Below are 17,885 nucleotides of genomic sequence, written 5' to 3' on the forward strand. Positions count from 1 at the left end.
CAACTTATGGCGAATGATTTGGTGGATAGGGTATCATTAAAGACTTCAAATTGAACGATCACTGTGTGGCAAGGAAGAAAAGGAAACAAAAGAAGAAACATCACCTGTCGAAGCAAATTAATTATATTGACACTCCACTGGAGCGACTTCACATGGATTTATTCGGTCAGTGAATCGTCCGAGTATCACGGGTGATTTGTGTTGTTTGGTCGTTACTAACGACTATTCAAGATTTTCATGGGTATTATTTATGAGTACCAAAGACCAGACACCAGTTCTCATTCAGAATTTGATCACCAAGATCGAATCACTTTATAAACATAAAGTGAGACGAATTCGAAGTGATAACGGCACGGAGTTCAAAAATAAAATATTGGATTTTTATTGTATTCAAAAAGGGATACACCGAGAATACAGTGCTTCGTATGTGCCACAACAGAATGGTGTTGCTGAGAGAAAGAATCGAGCCCTAATTGAGGCGGCTAGGACAATGTTAGCGACTCTAAGCTTCCCGTTCAATTTTGGAATGAAGCTGTGAATATTGTCTACTACACATTGAATCGTGTCCTTACGGTTAAGAAGCTCAAAAAGACAAGCTATGAGTTGCTTAATAATCGTAAGCCGAACCTCAAATATCTTGAACCTTTTGTGGGCCCATGTATAATGCTGAAACGGGATGCTGGGAAATTCGAAGAGAAAGCAATTGAAGGTTATTTTCTTGGGTATGCTTCACCCAAGAAACGTGTGTTTAACCTCTCTTTGGGATGTGGTAGGAATGGTATCATGTGGATTATCAATGTTACACCACACCTCCTACCGGCAAAGGGCCCGACTGGATGTTCGATTACGACTCCTTACTTAATTAATTTACTCCATCGGTTGAGTTGCAATCTGAAGATTTGGTACGTGCATATTTGGAAGACCAATCATTTTCCATATCAAAATCTTCTAATTATGAAGAACGTGTTGCATCTGACCAACCGGAAATGTCTGACGATGTTTCTGAGAATTCTGATGATGCCGAGTTTGTAGATTCATCATCAATTCCATTGGAAGATTCTCAGGTGATTCCTGAAATTATTCAAGATGAAGATTCTTCTCAAAGAGTGTCTGAAGACCCGGTTGAAGAAAAATATTACCAATTTGAAAGATATTGTATTGGTTCCTGAGAACCCGTTTCTTTGGATTCACACGTATTATCCGCAGGGCAATATTATTGGTAATGTAAACGATGACGTGAAAACGCGACGTCAGGTTGCTAACGTATGTGATGATAATATCTTGTGTGTATATGCGGATATGCATACAACTTGTATATTAAACATCACCAAATACACTTGCTTTCTATCTTAGATAGAACCTACAAGCTTCTCAATGGCACTGAAGGAACCATCGTGACCAAGTAGGTATTTAAATGTAAGAAAGACGACCGTGGGGTGATCGTAAGGAACAAAACACGATTGACGTATTGGGATATAAGCTTCCAGAAACCCAGAAGGCATTGACTATACAGGGGGTGTATGCTCCTGTAGCACGGATGGAAGCTATACGAATTTTTCTTGCCTATGCTTATTTCAAGAACCTCAAAGTGTATCAAATGGATGTGAAGAATGCATTCTTGAACGGTGAAATTCATGAAGAAGTGTATGTGAAGCAGCCTCCCAGTTTTGAAGACCTTGACTATCCTTAGCGCGTTTATCGATTAAACAAAGCTCTTTATGGTTTACACCAAGCCACGAAAGCTTGGTACAACACACTTGGGCAGGAGAGTCGTAACTGGACTCCCCTGAGGAAGACCCCGCCAGAAATCTTAACGACCGAAAACATTGAGTTTAGGAAGCCGCAGCCTCTGACCCGCAGGGCCCACCTAAATCCGAACAAGCACTGCATGTTCCATGGCGATATCGATCACAACACAGATGATTACGTGAGCCTGAGAAATGAGATTGAAGCAGCAATAAAATCTGGCAAGGTGGAGCATTTGCTAAAGAACGTCCGAAGAGGAGCCCGCAAACAACCCACCCAACTTGAGAAAAGTCCGCCCAAAAAACAAATCAAGGACCTAAATGTCCATATGATCCAGGGCGAGTCGGCACAAAGGTCGCGACAGAAAAATCATCAAGTTGAAGAATCTCTAAAGCGCCAACTCTGCAAAAGAGGAATGTAAAAGTCAAACCTAAGAAAGAAGCAGAAGAAGCTTAAGCAAAAATAAACATACCTTTCTTATCAACAAAAATCTTTGGTTCGGTATGAGGGTTTTGCCATTTGATGCTAAAATCTAAGTAAACAAGGAACTGCTCCGGGAATGTCCGAAGCTTCACTGAAATAAAACGAAGGTTCTCCAAAAAAGCAGCATCAAGAACCTCAACCTTAGGCTCAACAGGGTTCAAAGCAAGTTCATGTTTCCTCCAAATAGGGGAAAATGGCAAAATGGATTCCAAAACAAAGAAGAACTTATCTTTTCATGGGGAAGTGAGCCCAACCGTGCTTGAAATCAATCCCGCTTCACAACGGGTCTTCTCCACGGTAAACCAGTTTCCATTCTTAGCCAACTGAAAAAACCTTCGTTACATCAAAAGGTAAGGATCATACTAAGAGAACGACACACTACCTCAAAATGTAGTATCCGAGCAACCCCAACAAGGGCTAACTGACCAAGAGAAATGCTATGATACTTAAAAACTCTCACGAAAAACTTAGTAAAAGGATACTGAAGGTTACATTGGTCAAAATAACGAGTATCAATGGGGATTTTTCCAGGAGGAAAACCAGACACGAGGGTGGAAGATTTGGGTAATTCCGGCTGAAGATCAGCCCCAATCCCATAATCGGAGCAAAACTGGTCAAGTTCCGGTTGAGTCAGTTTCGAAAGTTGAGTCGCTATGTCACCCGTAGAACCCATAATCGAAGAAAATGAAGAAGTGAAAACAGCTTATATCTTAAGAAAAGAAACGAAACAAGGAAGAAATAGCCGCAAAAGGAAGTTGGTAACCGATGGTAATTAATCGAAAATAAAAGAATATGATGAAAGTGGCGGTTCTGTAGAGTTATAAAGGGATTTTTTGAATTTCAAATCCCTAATAATCTGGATAGGTGGGAGGTAATGGTTAACATAGCTATAGCTATGTCAATCGGCTGCATAATGATTTCCTGACACAAAGGTCAAATCAATTGGACAAGGAAAGCAGTAGCCGTCATATTATCACATCCTAATAATAACTAACATTTTCTCAAAAGAAGCTTCAAGCTCTCACCCTTAGAATAAAACATGGAGTCTTAAACTCACGAGCTTCCAGCTTCCAAGAATGAAACATAACGAAATCCCAAAAGAAATAATATAGCATACGATAGGTCAACGCCATATGCTCCAAGCTTCTAGCCCTAAGCTTCAACATCAAAGCTCCAGGCCACAGGCTTCTAGCTTCCAGACCACATGGACTTCAATACACAAGTCCAAAATAGCAAAATGGATATATGCATTGGTCTATGAAGAGGCATGCCGCTGAGCCCAAAAGCATTAAAAACCCGCAGAGAGGGGGGGGGGGGGCAAAATCCAGAAAAAAAAAAGAGTTGAGTCACAAGCATTTATCATTACAATCCAAATACTTCTGGCTAGGGGGCTGATGACGTTGGTATCCCTACCCATAAGCTAAAAAAGCTTAAAAATAAAGGAACATCAAACAACAAGCTTATAAGCCAAGGAAGCTCAGGAACAAAGATATCTATAAACATAAGCTTCCAGACGGGCAGCTTGACACATACCCAGCAAGGTTCCTAAGTTGACCAGGAAGTTTTTGCTACTATAATTTTAGATATACTTGGCAAAAGCTGATATTTGCCAAGTAAAAGTAACAAGACAAATAAAAGTTGAACAAAGCTTGTATAGAAATGTTATACACCCAGACTATGTAAGCTTAAAGGAAAGCTGACATTCTATATAAGGAACACTTGACAAAATTCACATTGTATCTTCATCCCGTTTTCTCTTAACTCTCTCTCTCTCTCTATCTCTCTCTCTCTCTTTACACTCCTACAACCTTATAATCGTATTATATCACTTATTCTCACACCAAAGTTTGATCGTAGACGACCCCCTCCTACAGTAAGACTAACCGGTCGTGTTTTCTTTTATTCTTAGCAGCTATAAAAGATCTGGTTCAGATTTACTCTTGCATTGTCATACCCTTTTTGTTAGCTGCATCGTTGCAGCAACACTAACCTTTTTAAACTCAGGTTTGTCGGTTTCAATTAGAACTTTAAAGAGTAATAGTGGGGACGATTGTAGAGTAAGAATTACCTACACTTGCAATAAAACCTTCAAGAAAACTATTAGTTAAATAAACAATTGTAAAAAAAAAAGAAACGAATTTTGCTAATTTTGATTATGAAAAATAAATTAAAAAAAGAAAAAAAGAAAGAAAATGGAATGTGACAATTTAAAGACATTTGATGAAAAACCTAATGTTTTATTTTATATAGAAGATTCTATAAATGGGAATACTATTATTGGCATCCTAGTCAACTAAGGGTATGTTTGGCAAAACTAGCTGGTAGCTAGAAAATGTAGTTTTTTAGATATATTTAGATGTTTGGCAGAGTAGCTGAAGCTTTTTAGATATATTTAGGTATTTGGCAGAGTAGCTGGAGCTTTTAATACAACTAATTGGGTGTCAGCGCGATGCGGCGGAGTGCGCGCACAACCTGAGATCAACCGCATAATCAGTGTCGGTACGTGATTCACTTGATATTAATGTGCGCATAACCTGAATGCAAACGTGTACTTCATGCAAAGGCAGCAAGCGTGTAATCGTGGCAAAAAATCAAGAAACAAAGCTAACATAAACAGTCATTTCAAATAGATAGTTTTTTAAACCAACCTCTTTTGATTTGAAACCCTTTCCAACCCGACACCGTTTTAATCTGAAACATATTCTGACCTGGCCCTTTTCGACCCAAAACCGTTCCGACACGAACCGAACTAAATTAACCCTTTTTTATCGACTCGTTCCGACCACACATGACCCGAGCTCGTCGGACTTGACTTGTTGCCAATCATAACCGGTAAAAAAGTATCATACTCTAATTAAAGAGAATAAAATGCTCTTTTTTATGGTGTAATGTGTTTAAAAAAATATTGACGTGTGAAAAAGTTATGGATTTTTAAAGAGTCAGGGGGTAGTTAGTTTTGAATAAGAGTAAAATATGTAACTATTATATAAATCAACAAAAGTTGATGAAAGTTCAAGTATCAAAATTGTAAATTCAATTGTAAAAGCGTAAAAGCTTGTAGCTTTTTCTCAAAAAGCTAGTAGTAGTAGCGTTTAGAAAAAGAGCTTTTTCTCCTAATATAAAAGATTCAAGCTTATTGAACCAAACAAGGCTTTTTGTTAGGTAGGAGTTTTTTTTTTAAATCTTGAAGCTTGAAACCCCTACAAGTAGAGGTGCACAAACCGGTTTTTTTAAAAAAACCGGTTCGGTTATTAACCGGACCGGTTTTTTTTGCCCCGGAAAAAAACCGGTTCGGTTAATAACCGGACCGGTTAATAACCGGCTTTTTGCTGTCAAAACCCTAACCAATCTAACCGGTTAGGACCGGTTTAGAAACCGGTTAATAAACCGGTTTTTTTATTAACCGGTTTTTTTTTTTTTTTTTTAAATTTCGCGGTTTCAAATACGAATATTTGTTTTTTATATTTTGTACTTAATGAAGACCATTATTTTTTCACAGTATAAACAAACCGGTAACTACAAGGCAAAACGGTAACTACAAGGCAAAACGGACTGACCGAAGCCATTCTTTGCTTTCGTTGTTAGGGTTCTTTGCTTGGAAGATGAGTATGAGTGTGTGTTGGTGAATGTGTTTTCAACAAACCAAAGATTAAAAACACATAACTTTCATTTATAGTTTTTACATTAAAAATACAAACATTAAATCGTTATCGCATATTCGTAACTCAAAAATACAAACATTAAATCATTAACACTGAAGAAATCTCTGCCAAGAACTGTTGTTCATGATTTAACTAAAAAATACAAACATTAAATCGTGAACTAGCAGATGCTCCTGTTGTTCCCAATCGCAGTTTGTTCATGATTTGCCTCCATGTTTGCTGTTTCTTTAACTAAATTAGAAAAATCCAAATCAACAAGTAAATAAGAGCACATATTAGGAAAAAGAATGCTTAGACACGATTACATGAACAACTTGCTGTTTCTTACTCATGATTTGCCTCCATGTTTGCTGTTTCTTTAACTAATTTTCTTCGCTACCCGATCCCGAGCTATTTCTTAGGTAATCGTCGTACGCGGCTTCTTCATCGGTCATTGGTTGAGTGTGTCCTTCATTGACCTCGTCTTCATACAAGCCCGCTTCATACTCCATTTCCCCCTCGAGTGAGCGTTGATGTTGTGCCCTATCTAAAGAGTCCAAGTAATCCTTGTAGCAAATCGACATCTCTATAGCTGGTGCAGTGAGTCGAGTCCTCCTAATCGATATAACCCTGCCAGAAACAGAAAAAGCAGACTCCGAAGCTACCGTGGAAGCTTGGACCGTTAGTAAATCTTTGGCCATGGCGGCGAGGATCGGAAACTCATCCTCCTTACCTCTCCACCAAGCCAGCAAATCAAGACTTCTAAATTCATCCGGAGTCATGTGTTTCACAAAGTTGGTACCACCATACCTTCCAAGTTCACTGCTTGGGGTGTTTACCTTTTGACGTTTACCGGCATCTTCCCAAATCATGTAGTACATCCCCATTTCAAGGTCGGTTTGGGATTGGGATTGGGCAACAGCTCTTAACGAGTCATGAATTTGGGAAGACGACCCGTATTTTGTAAGGTAGACATCATACATGTTTGACAAGGTGGTGTTGAAAGCATTCTTTAAAGTTTGGCTATAATAGGGGTTTTGATCGTCGTTTAACCCTAGCTCATCACAAATTTTTTCTATTAAAGCTTCAACACCACCAACATTGATGCAAGGGTTTAACGCAGCAGCACATGTCAAAACAGCGGGTAGTTCTTGAAAATATTTTCTAAATTTTTCTTTCATTTTTACACCCATATCAAAATAAGGTGCACCCCTACAATGAAGTTCACTCAACTTTGTGCACATGACAGCAATTTTTGGTAAAGCAATGGGGCTTGTTGGATAGTAAACCCCGGATAAACTAGTTGTGCAAGATTTAAAAATTTGAAGGACCTCCATAACGATCTCAATCAATAACCAGTTTCTAGGATCGTACGGTGCACATTTACCCCTACTTGACAAAATTTGATGAAACGCAATTAATGATTCTTTTTGTTGGATGGCTTTCTCAAACATATTACAAGTCGAGTTCCATCTTGTTGGACAATCCCAATTTGGCCCCAACCATTGACAATTAACTTCTACACAAAATTTTTTGTATCTTGAAAATGTTTTATTGTTGCTAAAAACATCTCGTAACATTCTTTTAAAATTGTTTCTTTGCGTTTCGATCACGTTTAACCCATCTTGCACGGCCAAGTTGATAATATGTGCAATGCATCGGCTATGAAAAAACGCTCCATCACAAATAGGTTTATACTTTAATTTTAAATGGCCAACCGCGGCCGTATTGTTGGACGCGTTATCAAACGAAATTGAAAAGATTTTATGTTCAATCTTGTATTGTCGAATGACTTTATCCAAGATTTGAAAAATATTTCTACCCGTGTGCGGGTAATCAAACAATTGAAACGCAACGGTTCGTTTCATCATTTGCCACGACTCGGGGTCAACCCAATGAGCCGTCACACAAATGTATGAGTCGGGCGAACCATGAGGTACCGACCACACATCCGTTGTTAAGTTTACACCAGTTTGTAAGTTTGAAAAGTATGAAATTAGTTCGGATTTAGCGTTTTTCCATGCTTTAAGACAATCTCTTCTAAGGGTCGAACGACTTACGTGTTGGTAGCGTGGTTGAACATAGTTTTGCATCATCTCCGTGAATTGAGGGTTGTCGAAGTGGTTGAAAGGAAGTGTTTGTTGAATCACAAAGTTTGAAAACTGTTGACGTACCGCTTCAACGTCGTACGTAAACACCGCTCCTTGATTCGTCATCTCCGGCTGCGAACTACTTCCCGATTCGTCCTTCAAGGCCTTGCAAAAGGGCCTTTGTACATGCGCTTTTAAAGTGGAGTTTGCATCTTTGCCATAAAACTTCAAACAATGTTTGCATCGAGCTTTTTGGCTACCGTTAGACATTTCGCATAGGTCGAAATGTTGCCAAACATCATGGTTTCGTTTCGTGGGGATGACCCGAACGACCGTTTCTCCTGTGTTCGAGGCACCCATGTTGACGGATGAAGCAGCACATTGGGAGGCCATAATAATCGACTACGAAATAAGAGTGGTATACTCGAGTATGAAATAAACGACTACGAAATAAGAGCGTATGGAGTGGTAATGTGGTATAATTGAGCGTGAGATAACAAAATAATCGCGTATGAAATAAACGTTTAGAGCGTTTGGAGTTGTATAATCGAGTGTGATCTAACCAATACCCAACCTAAACTATATATAGATGTTTGTGGGGGTAAAATGGTAAAAAAAAAAAACGGTCCAAAAACAAAAAAAACGGGCATATAGCCGTTATAAACCGGTTTTTTTATAAACCGGTTAACCGGTTTTTCCATAACCGGTTAATAAAAAAAACCGGTTTTTTTATAAACCGGTTAACCGGTTTTTCCATAACCGGTTAATAAAAAAAACCGGTTTTTCCATTAACCGGTTCGTTAACCGGTTTTGGATCTAGAACTTGTAACCGAAAGACGAACCGGCGGTTTCTAAACCGGTCAAACCGGTTTTTAAAAAACCGGTTTTCGTAAAAACCGGTTTCCGGTTTAAACCGGTAAACCGGTTCCCCAACCGGTTTTTTTGGCCATCTCTACCTACAAGCTCCTTGCCAAACATACCTTAAAACAAGTGAAAGAATGATTTTGTTTTATAATTATAAGAAGATTTGGATTTCGTATAATATTTTTCAAAATATTTATCATTCACGAATTCTAATCAAACAGATTATTAGTTCAATTCTAAACTGATTCAGCACTTACTAGCTTAAAATCTCTTATAACCATTTAACGCTCAGCACCAGCAAAACAACCGCTAATTGAACAATCTACAAAGAGCATACGCATTTCAAGGTACATGCCATTAAAAGACAAGTTTGCCACTGTGGCGGTTCAATTAGTGTGGGAAAAAATTACTCAAACGGCCAAATACGTTTTACAAAAATGATTTTGTTTACGTCAGAACTAACATAATTTTCACCCAGACAGAGAGCAATACCAAACAGATCAAAAATGAAATAATAATTATAAACTTAAAACAAAAACGAAATCTGCAATAAAATAGAGAAAACAATATAAGGAACGACAGTCCCTTAGATGTTCATAAAGAGTTGCGATCATGCTCGCAAATCATTACAGGTCTGTCTTGGCTCATCATCGCCTATCGTTGTTCAGTTTCACTTAAATTATTAAAATATAAATAATTATAGCTGTTCCAGTGATCTCAAACAAAGATTAATCGAATGAGATTTACAAATCTAAAACAGCACGGTTAATGTTGCTTCAAGGGAACGAGTCGGGCAGAAACAGGATTAATTCATGCCGACCAGATAGCGAAGCCTTAACAATTTATGAATATTGAACTTAAGATCTGAAAACATACACCTAATTGGATGGCATAGGGTTTATATAAAGACGAAATCAATTTAGATGGCATGGCATGGTAACCCTAGCGGCCCTATGCTGGACTTTTTGAAATACAGCCCAATACAAATTTTGGCATCTCTTATATTATTGGATTTGGACTCTTAATATATCTTATATCTAGGGCGGGTTGTAAACGGACCAAACCGAACTGGACGAGACTTTGTTTGTGTCTGTGCCCGTCTATTAAGGAATTAAGTTTGTCTATGTTCGTTCGTTAATATTGTAAGCGGACACTAATGAACAAACGAACACTAACGGGCCCTAAATGGCACTAATGGACAAACAAACACACTGACTCTAATGGACACTAATGGACAAATGAATACTAACGGACACGAACATTAATCAACACACATACATAGCGAACACTAATGAACATATTTGGACAAACATATATAAGCGGCTCTAATGAACAAAAGAACATAAACGATTAGGGTTTGTTTTATTTTTCACTTGGTTTATATATGAGGCCGTGAGGGTTCGGTAATATGGTAGAAAACCAAATAAATAAAACATATTAATTACTTAATACTATACATTACCAGACGGACGTTATCGGACGAATGTTACCGGACGCTCACAAACACACTCAAGCGAACGCCGGCCTCTGTCAGTGTTCATCCGTAAGTTTACCGAATAAAATTTTTTTGTTCATGTCCGGTTCATTTATTAAATGGACGAACATAAACGAACTTCTTATCAAACGGACGACCGGTTCGTTTACATCCCCTTGAATATCATTAAAAAAAATATTTTTTTTCTCTGGAAAAACCTTTTAATTAAACCTTGCAGTATTAAAGTCCTTAAGCATGTAAAAAAAACAGAAATTGTTCTTCGACCTAACTTTGTTATATTAAAATTCACATACTTTTCTAAAATGCATATATTTGTTATATTTTATTGCTTCTATAATATATGATTGTTTATTGGATTACATCGAAACAGAAAGCAAGCGGGCAACAAGCTGCGCCGCTACCCCTTAGCACAAAATTCAAATAATCGTATTTCGGCCAATTTAAGAGGTAACGGGACACATTTATTTTGCAATTTGCAAGTATATAGTAATCTAGACAAGTGTGTACTTTAGTAAAACATAATTGAGTTGAGTGACTTTCCCGTGTGAGTATAAGTGTGTTTGTATTTTTCTTTTTTCTATTAAAATGTTTAGGGACTTTAATGTGACTAAATTATGTTGACACTTTCTTATAAAAAATGAGAAACTATATTCGGCTTTTTTTTATAATAATTTGGTCATACTTCGTATCATTGGGTCTTAGTTAGAGGTGCACAAATCGGGTATTCTCAAGAACCGGAACCGGGTATAGTCAACAAAAGTCAAAACCGAGTCCGGTAGGAACCGGTTCCCGGTATAGTCGGGTATTTGACCGGTTCCATAGGGTATTTTTTTCAGGTTTCGGTAGGGTACGTTGGGTTTTGACCGGGTATTGGCGGAACCAGTTCCACCGGGTCCGGGTCGGTTCCGGTTCCAGGTACAGTTCCAGAGGGAAACCGACACCCGGTCCATACCCACGGATAGGGTCGGGTCCGGTTCCGGATAGGAACTGCCGGGTCGGGTCCGGAACCGGTTTTTTGTGCACCTCTGGTCTTAGTTATGCTTCGTGTCATTTGGTCTTAGTATCTTCGAATTTTATAATGATTCAAATCTCACAGGTGAGACAAAAAAATTGTGTGATTTAAGTCATTTAAAAATAACTAAAAACTAAACTAGAAACTAAGATAGCAATTTTATATTTATGATCAAAACAAAACAAAAAATAGCAACTTATAAAGTACTTGATTAATTAAATATGAGAGTTACATTGTATTAAACGTCTTTAATGACAATTTATTGGTTTAGTGAGTAATTGAAAATGCTTAGAATTTTCTGTTTCCACGGTTGTCCATCAAAAGTAACTATGAGAAACCAAGCAGCAACAACTCATGTAGGAGCCGAGCATTTAGAACTTACTACCACTTAGTAGTAACCGAATAATACCAACTTCTTACTTTTAAGTAGCAACCCGCTTGCCATTAGCGAGAATTTCCCACTACTTGAACTTTCAACCTGTTGAGTGGTAACTCGCAACCACCTACCTGCTGCTACCTAGTGAAATACCCAACGTCAATGCATTCCGAGCAACGTCTAGCGCTCCCATGACAACTATGAGACGGAAGAGGAAGAGTGGCCTGACTCCTCATGTATAGGGGGGACTTGAATTTAAAACCACCAAATAAATTAGCTTTAAGTAATTGAAAACCATTTTACTTCAATTCTAATATTAAATAATTTTCTGAAAAACAGTTTTTAATTTTTCAGGTTCATAACATTTGCAGTTAAGAACACAAACTTTAAACAAAATGCATCATCACTCGCCATACTGAAACCGCAAGCGCCAACATATCCAAACAAAAACCCAAAATTCGGATCTCTACGGACAAGATGTACATAGATATGAAAGCCAACTCCCGTCCCGATTTAATCTACACGTTTCACTGCTTACTTTACATCTAATAAACACCTTACCAACTTCATCTCGTTTTCCAAAAGACCAACAACCTTATTATATTTACTTGCTTTTTTCATGCTCAGCTCTCACAAGAAACAAATTTCCTCCGCTGATAGCATTTCAGGTGCCCGTTGCTATCATCTTCCTTCGGTTTTGATGCTTCCATCGTACACTCGACACTTATTTCACTTTGATATTCAACCTGTGACGGTTGGTTCACCTACAAACAAGAATTTAAATATATATTTCGCAATTTATGAATGGGAGCGCGTGTAGATTAATTTTAATTACCAAGACTTCAAGAGGCGCTGAGCAGTTGTTGTTGTTGGTCTCGTTAGCTTGACCGGCACTAGCACAACCAGAGTGATTAGAAATATTATAAATAATGACTTTCTTTTTTTATAATAGGAAACTCATAACATTATCAACTTAGTTTCAGGACATACTTTAAGGAATGTTGATCAACCATCATCTCCTCTACTTTATCAGCTTGAGACGCTTCAGAAACCGCACTGACACCGTCTAAATCTATAACCTTACTTCCGTTAATATTCTCATGAGCATTACCTGCATAAACATACGCGATTTTATTCGTTTGTAGATCCTGGAATTCACTAAAATAAATATGTTACGAACATCCCACCTTTTGATATGCTTGATTCTGCTGACAGTTGAGCATTACCCAACAGTTTTTGACACATGTGCGTGCCTTGGAAGTCAAGAAACGTGTAGCCAAGATAGTCCAGCTTTTGTGCTTCGGTCATCACAGAGAAACCGAAGGATGAGGTCCACGTTTGTAGCACACTCGGGACAGCTGGCAAAATCAGTCTCTCCACTCCTAATTCCACAAGTTTCTGAAAAACCAAAGATAAAAAAGTATAAAAAAATCAAATGAATACTTTAATACTGATAAAAAAGAAGATATTACCTTTTCAAGCACATTCATAAGCGCATGACACATGCCACGTCTACGGTATCGGAATCTTGTACCGATAAGCGGGAGTTCAGCTACTTTTTCTCCATAAATCCTTAGAAACAGTAACAATAACAATATAAATTACAATAAACTTATAAATAATTTATAAATCTAACTCTGTAATTAAATCATTACCTTATCGTAGCTGCTGAAACGAGCTCATCATCTTTCTCAAGAAGAACTGTATAGAATCCCTTAAAGTTCAAACGGTTGAGCTCCGACCTGTAATTAATTTTACAGGATTATCATAAATTAACAGCTCTAAATAAGTAGATTTTGGTAATATTAAAACTTAATATTACCATCTGCAGAAAATAACATCTTCGACTATATCCCGTTGGGTCCGAGGCTCCTTAACGGGCTCAAAGCACTCGTGCATCACGCTAACAGCAATATTCAACTTACTATAACTTTCGGCTATTTCATCCATATGTGAGGTGTCATCACTCGTGCCCTCAGGTCTTTTATGTTTCAATATTGTCCATGTCAAATCATCCTGACCCACCGGTATCGGCTTTCCTAAAAGCTTGTTAATGCCCAAATATATCTGCAAATATTTAACGACGGGTGGATCAGATTATTGCCAAAACTGAAACTTAAAATAGAATTATATTATTATTATTATTATTATTAATATTATCATCATCATCATCATCATCATCATCATCATCATATATACCTCTTCACATCTCATACTACAGAACCAGTTTACTTGAGAATAACTCGCAGGCTTCAAAACCCCGTCTTTTCGTTTTAAACATCCAACATGATCTGTCGAAAACATTGTTCATAAAAATACTGCTAAATATAACAAAGCGTGAAGAAATTTAAATATACATACACTTTCTTTCACACTGTTCACAGTTTAGAATGTTACTATCGGTTTCTTCCTCACAATCACTGCATTTATTTTGGTTACATATCCGACAACAGCACAATGGGCAGAACCAATCACCATCAGGGACCTCCTAAAAAAAAGTCAAAAATAATAATATGTGTAAAAATAAACTCTAAATTTCATATTAAATTATTAACGATCTTGAAGGATTAAAAGAAAATAAGCGTTTACCGTTAATCCCAAGCAATGTGTGTGAAATGAAGACGGGCATTGGTCACATAAAACTAACTCCCCACCATAATGACAAACCGAACATATATAATCATTATCTTTTATTAACTTATGTCGGCTACCCTTCAATCTATGTGATTCAGCTTTACATATCTTGGCATTTAGGTCACTTTTAAGCTGCAACTGACAGTCGAGTAACGACCTACCGTCTTCCAAAAATATGTTAGCCGAGGGTCGTCTATTATTGCTTCCCGCATGTGACTCAAATTTGGACACGCTAAAAACAGTTTGACAACAATTACATTTAATCCCGTCACGAGTCACCCGACCCTCCTTCATTGCATGCCCGTCTTTCCTACACCGATATTGCACTTTTGACCGCGGTATAAGAACTGAATTATCTATCAACCAAGATAAAACGGTTCGCGGGGTTTGGTGCGTTGGACATATATCCTCACGGGCCCGTTTACTCGACCTCAAAACCCGTGACTTTCTAGAAGAATTTGAGTTTTCAGTTTTGGTTTCTTCGTACATTTTATTTAACAGAGAATCTTTTCGTTTTGCCACGACTTCAATACTCAAAACACCGTCTTTTTTCTTGATTAAAAGTTTCCCGACCCCATTTTCTTTGCTAGTGTTTTGACCGTTTGTTTCACTCGTCTCAGTGTTGACTTCAGAACAGTTTTCCGATATGTAAAATTTGCATGCTGTACGAATCGAGAAAAACTTTTTCCCCTTTGGTGATTGGTACACGTTACGATTACGGACGTCACCAGTATGATACATTGACCATCCGGAAGCAAAAAGATGTTTCTTGGCCCGCATTTGAAGGTCCCGAACATCAACATCTTTTTGTCTCCATTCACGGTGTTCTTCTGATGTCATAGAACAATAGTCAAACACCGCTTGTGGACAGTATTCAGAGTCAACATCCATTTTGACCCATCGTGGTGGTCGTGGTGGTTGGCATGACTCCAAAGAGGTGTTTTCGGATGAAAGAGTGCATAAATCGTTGCATATGATTTTAAGTGAATAATATTGTTTTCCAGTCGGGTCGGTATAACGGTATCGAATACCTTTCTTCTCTCTTGACCCAAAAAAATCTCGTTTGAGCTCAATTTTCCAACCGAGGTACAATAAATGTTGTCTGACTTTCAACGTTAACGCTTGTGGGGGCCTATTATTCTGACTGCTCGTGTAGTACTTTAAGATTGACTTGGGACAGCACACGGGTCCCACCACTAGATCGGGCTCAAACTTATAAAACTCATGTAATTGAGTCCATTTATCACTTTCTTCTGCTTCGGGCGTGATAACAACCGCTTCATTTTTTGAACAACCCAGTGCACCCATGTCATCTTCATCAGTGATAACAACCACTTCATTTCTTGAAAAACCCGGTGGACTCATGTCATCATTATCAGTGATAGCAACCACTTCGTTTCTTGGAAAGCCCGGTGGACCCGTGTCATCATCATCACCATCATCATTATCATTATCATCATCATCATTATTGTTACCATCGTTAAACTTATGTTCAACAAGTGAAAGATTTGGATCAAAGGGTAGATCACTAAAAGATGAAAAGAAAGACGGTTTGATGTTCACAATCGAATCAAGAAACCGTTTGTTAATATCCAAGATTTGCAGCCGACCAAAAAACTCCACCATTGTCAACTTCAAATTATCTAAAACCACCTCCTTAACAGGCTCTTTCCATATATCCTTAAACTCACACATCCACTCCTTAATTTCTTCCTTAAATTGTTTCTTCATCCTCAATTCATACCAAATTTGTTTAACCGAAACAAGAACGGGCCAGTCGACCTCCAACTCCTCAACAACTTCAAGAAAAACCCAATCTCCACGAAACTTCCAGGCTCCCGTATCCGCATTCCAATCGTGGGTCAACCGTATGTTCTTGACCCGCGCTTTAAGCTCATCACCAATATCAGGAAAGAAAACCGATCTTTCATCCGACATGTCATCATGGTCAAGAACGACACCTTCCCACCATGCATCCTGATGAAACACATCCACACACTGACCATAATGAAGACACTTTAAATTAACATTCACCCGAGGAGGCTTTAGCCTTATCCTGCCACGAAACTTATCAGACAAAACCGGGACTGAGATAACAAGGTTCTTAGAACCGCCATCACAGAAAGAACGGTCATATTTGACCACACGATTTTGGTTTTTAATATCAATCACAGTTGCACGGTGCCACGAGCCTTCAAACCCATCTTCAATGCTCCTCACCTGATATAATTTACATAATTAGACATTCACACATACAAAAAACTAAACAAAACCAGCTAATTTCTTATATTAACAAAAACAGAAACCAAATCAAGAATCCCCAAATTTCTTACAAATTTATACACAAACAATTAAACATAATATCAAATTAACATCTTTAAACTCACAAACCCCCAAATTTAATCGCATTAATTTACATTCCTTTTCAACCCCACCCCCAAATTAATAACCAGATAAGCCACGAATCAGAAACAAGTAACAGTCAAATAACAAAATGCAGGCATGCAATCAGTCAAACAAGAAAATAACACAAACCCAACTCAAAACCCCTAAAAGATCAAGTATTTAACGAAACCCACAAACCGAAAGTCAAGATTTGACCCATCGATGATCGAAACCCCACAAAATCATACAAAAAAACGATAGAATAATAAAATTGGGGGTAAAATTGACATGGGTGTAGCATTACTTCAACTTTTTGGTTGGGAATCGGTGGGGGTCTTTTGCGTTTTCTTGATCGGTTGGAAATCGGGCCGGCCAGTTCAATGTCGTCCGCCATTGATAAGGTTTTGAGGTGCGAGTGAGAATCTTGATCCCCAGTTGGGATGAATGTGTTTGGTGAAGAAAAGAAAGAAGGGTTTTAGAATTTTGATGATTCTTTAAAACCCAGATACTTTTATTTTTGTGAGAGATATTAGGAATTAGCGAAACGTTGTGGCCAAGTAAGAAATGGTATTTACAAAATAAAATAATAATAATAATAATAATAATAATAATAATAATAATAATAATAATAATAATAATAATAATAATGAAAAAGAAAAAGGAAATTGGTAAATGGGTTATTCATCCGTACAACACAGCAACATGCCATGTGTATGTATATTTGTTGCAGTCTGCAGAGTCCCTCGTTGATGAAATATTAATTAAGTTTTGTTTTTAATTGTTGCATTTGACCCGTCTATGTATGTTAAAAGTTAAAACTAAATTGTTTTAGTGAGATGTTAAAAGTAATCATTTTTTTTTATATATATGATGTGATTCTGCTTTAAACTCTGTTCTCGAGATCATTTATGAAAAAAAAAGCAAGAAAAAGAAAGTTTTCTTTTATTTTTTATTTTTTTTTTCATCTTCTTCTTATCTTTAATTTATTTTCCTTTCAAATATTTCTAAATTGAAAAAATACAGATTCTCTTAATTTACTCATCAACTTTTTGTTCCCAAGTCCAATTTAGTGAAAGAAAGGAAAAGAAAGTGAGAAGAAACAGGAAAAAAGGGTGTTTCTGGGTTTTTTTAAGGAGGGAAACAAAAAGAAAGAAATTAA

At 37.5% G+C, this 17,885-nt stretch overlaps 1 protein-coding gene and 1 non-coding gene across 2 annotated transcripts; both read right to left on the bottom strand.

Moving 5' to 3' along the window:
- Nucleotides 1-9,398: 9,398 nt before the first annotated feature.
- Nucleotides 9,399-9,482, bottom strand: LOC143619836 (small nucleolar RNA SNORD25). Its single transcript, XR_013151244.1, has one exon. It is a non-coding gene; the product is annotated as a small nucleolar RNA SNORD25 (small nucleolar RNA).
- Nucleotides 9,483-12,101: 2,619 nt separating this feature from the next.
- On the bottom strand, nucleotides 12,102-17,179 carry LOC143619791 (uncharacterized). Its single transcript, XM_077091637.1, has 11 exons — nucleotides 17,031-17,179; nucleotides 14,297-16,561; nucleotides 14,069-14,195; nucleotides 13,907-13,998; nucleotides 13,530-13,774; nucleotides 13,363-13,449; nucleotides 13,180-13,279; nucleotides 12,895-13,105; nucleotides 12,698-12,818; nucleotides 12,543-12,600; nucleotides 12,102-12,471 (listed from the first exon to the last, which is right to left on the bottom strand). The coding sequence occupies exons 1-11, from the start codon at nucleotides 17,118-17,120 to the stop codon at nucleotides 12,331-12,333; spliced, it is 3,537 nt and encodes a 1,178-aa protein (XP_076947752.1). The 5' UTR covers nucleotides 17,121-17,179; the 3' UTR covers nucleotides 12,102-12,330.
- Nucleotides 17,180-17,885: the final 706 nt, after the last annotated feature.

Source organism: Bidens hawaiensis, unplaced genomic scaffold, assembly GCF_021521415.1.
Source record: "Bidens hawaiensis isolate Kalapana, Puna unplaced genomic scaffold, B.hawaiensis_p1.1 tig00002507_1, whole genome shotgun sequence".
Taxonomy (NCBI): domain Eukaryota; kingdom Viridiplantae; phylum Streptophyta; class Magnoliopsida; order Asterales; family Asteraceae; genus Bidens; species Bidens hawaiensis.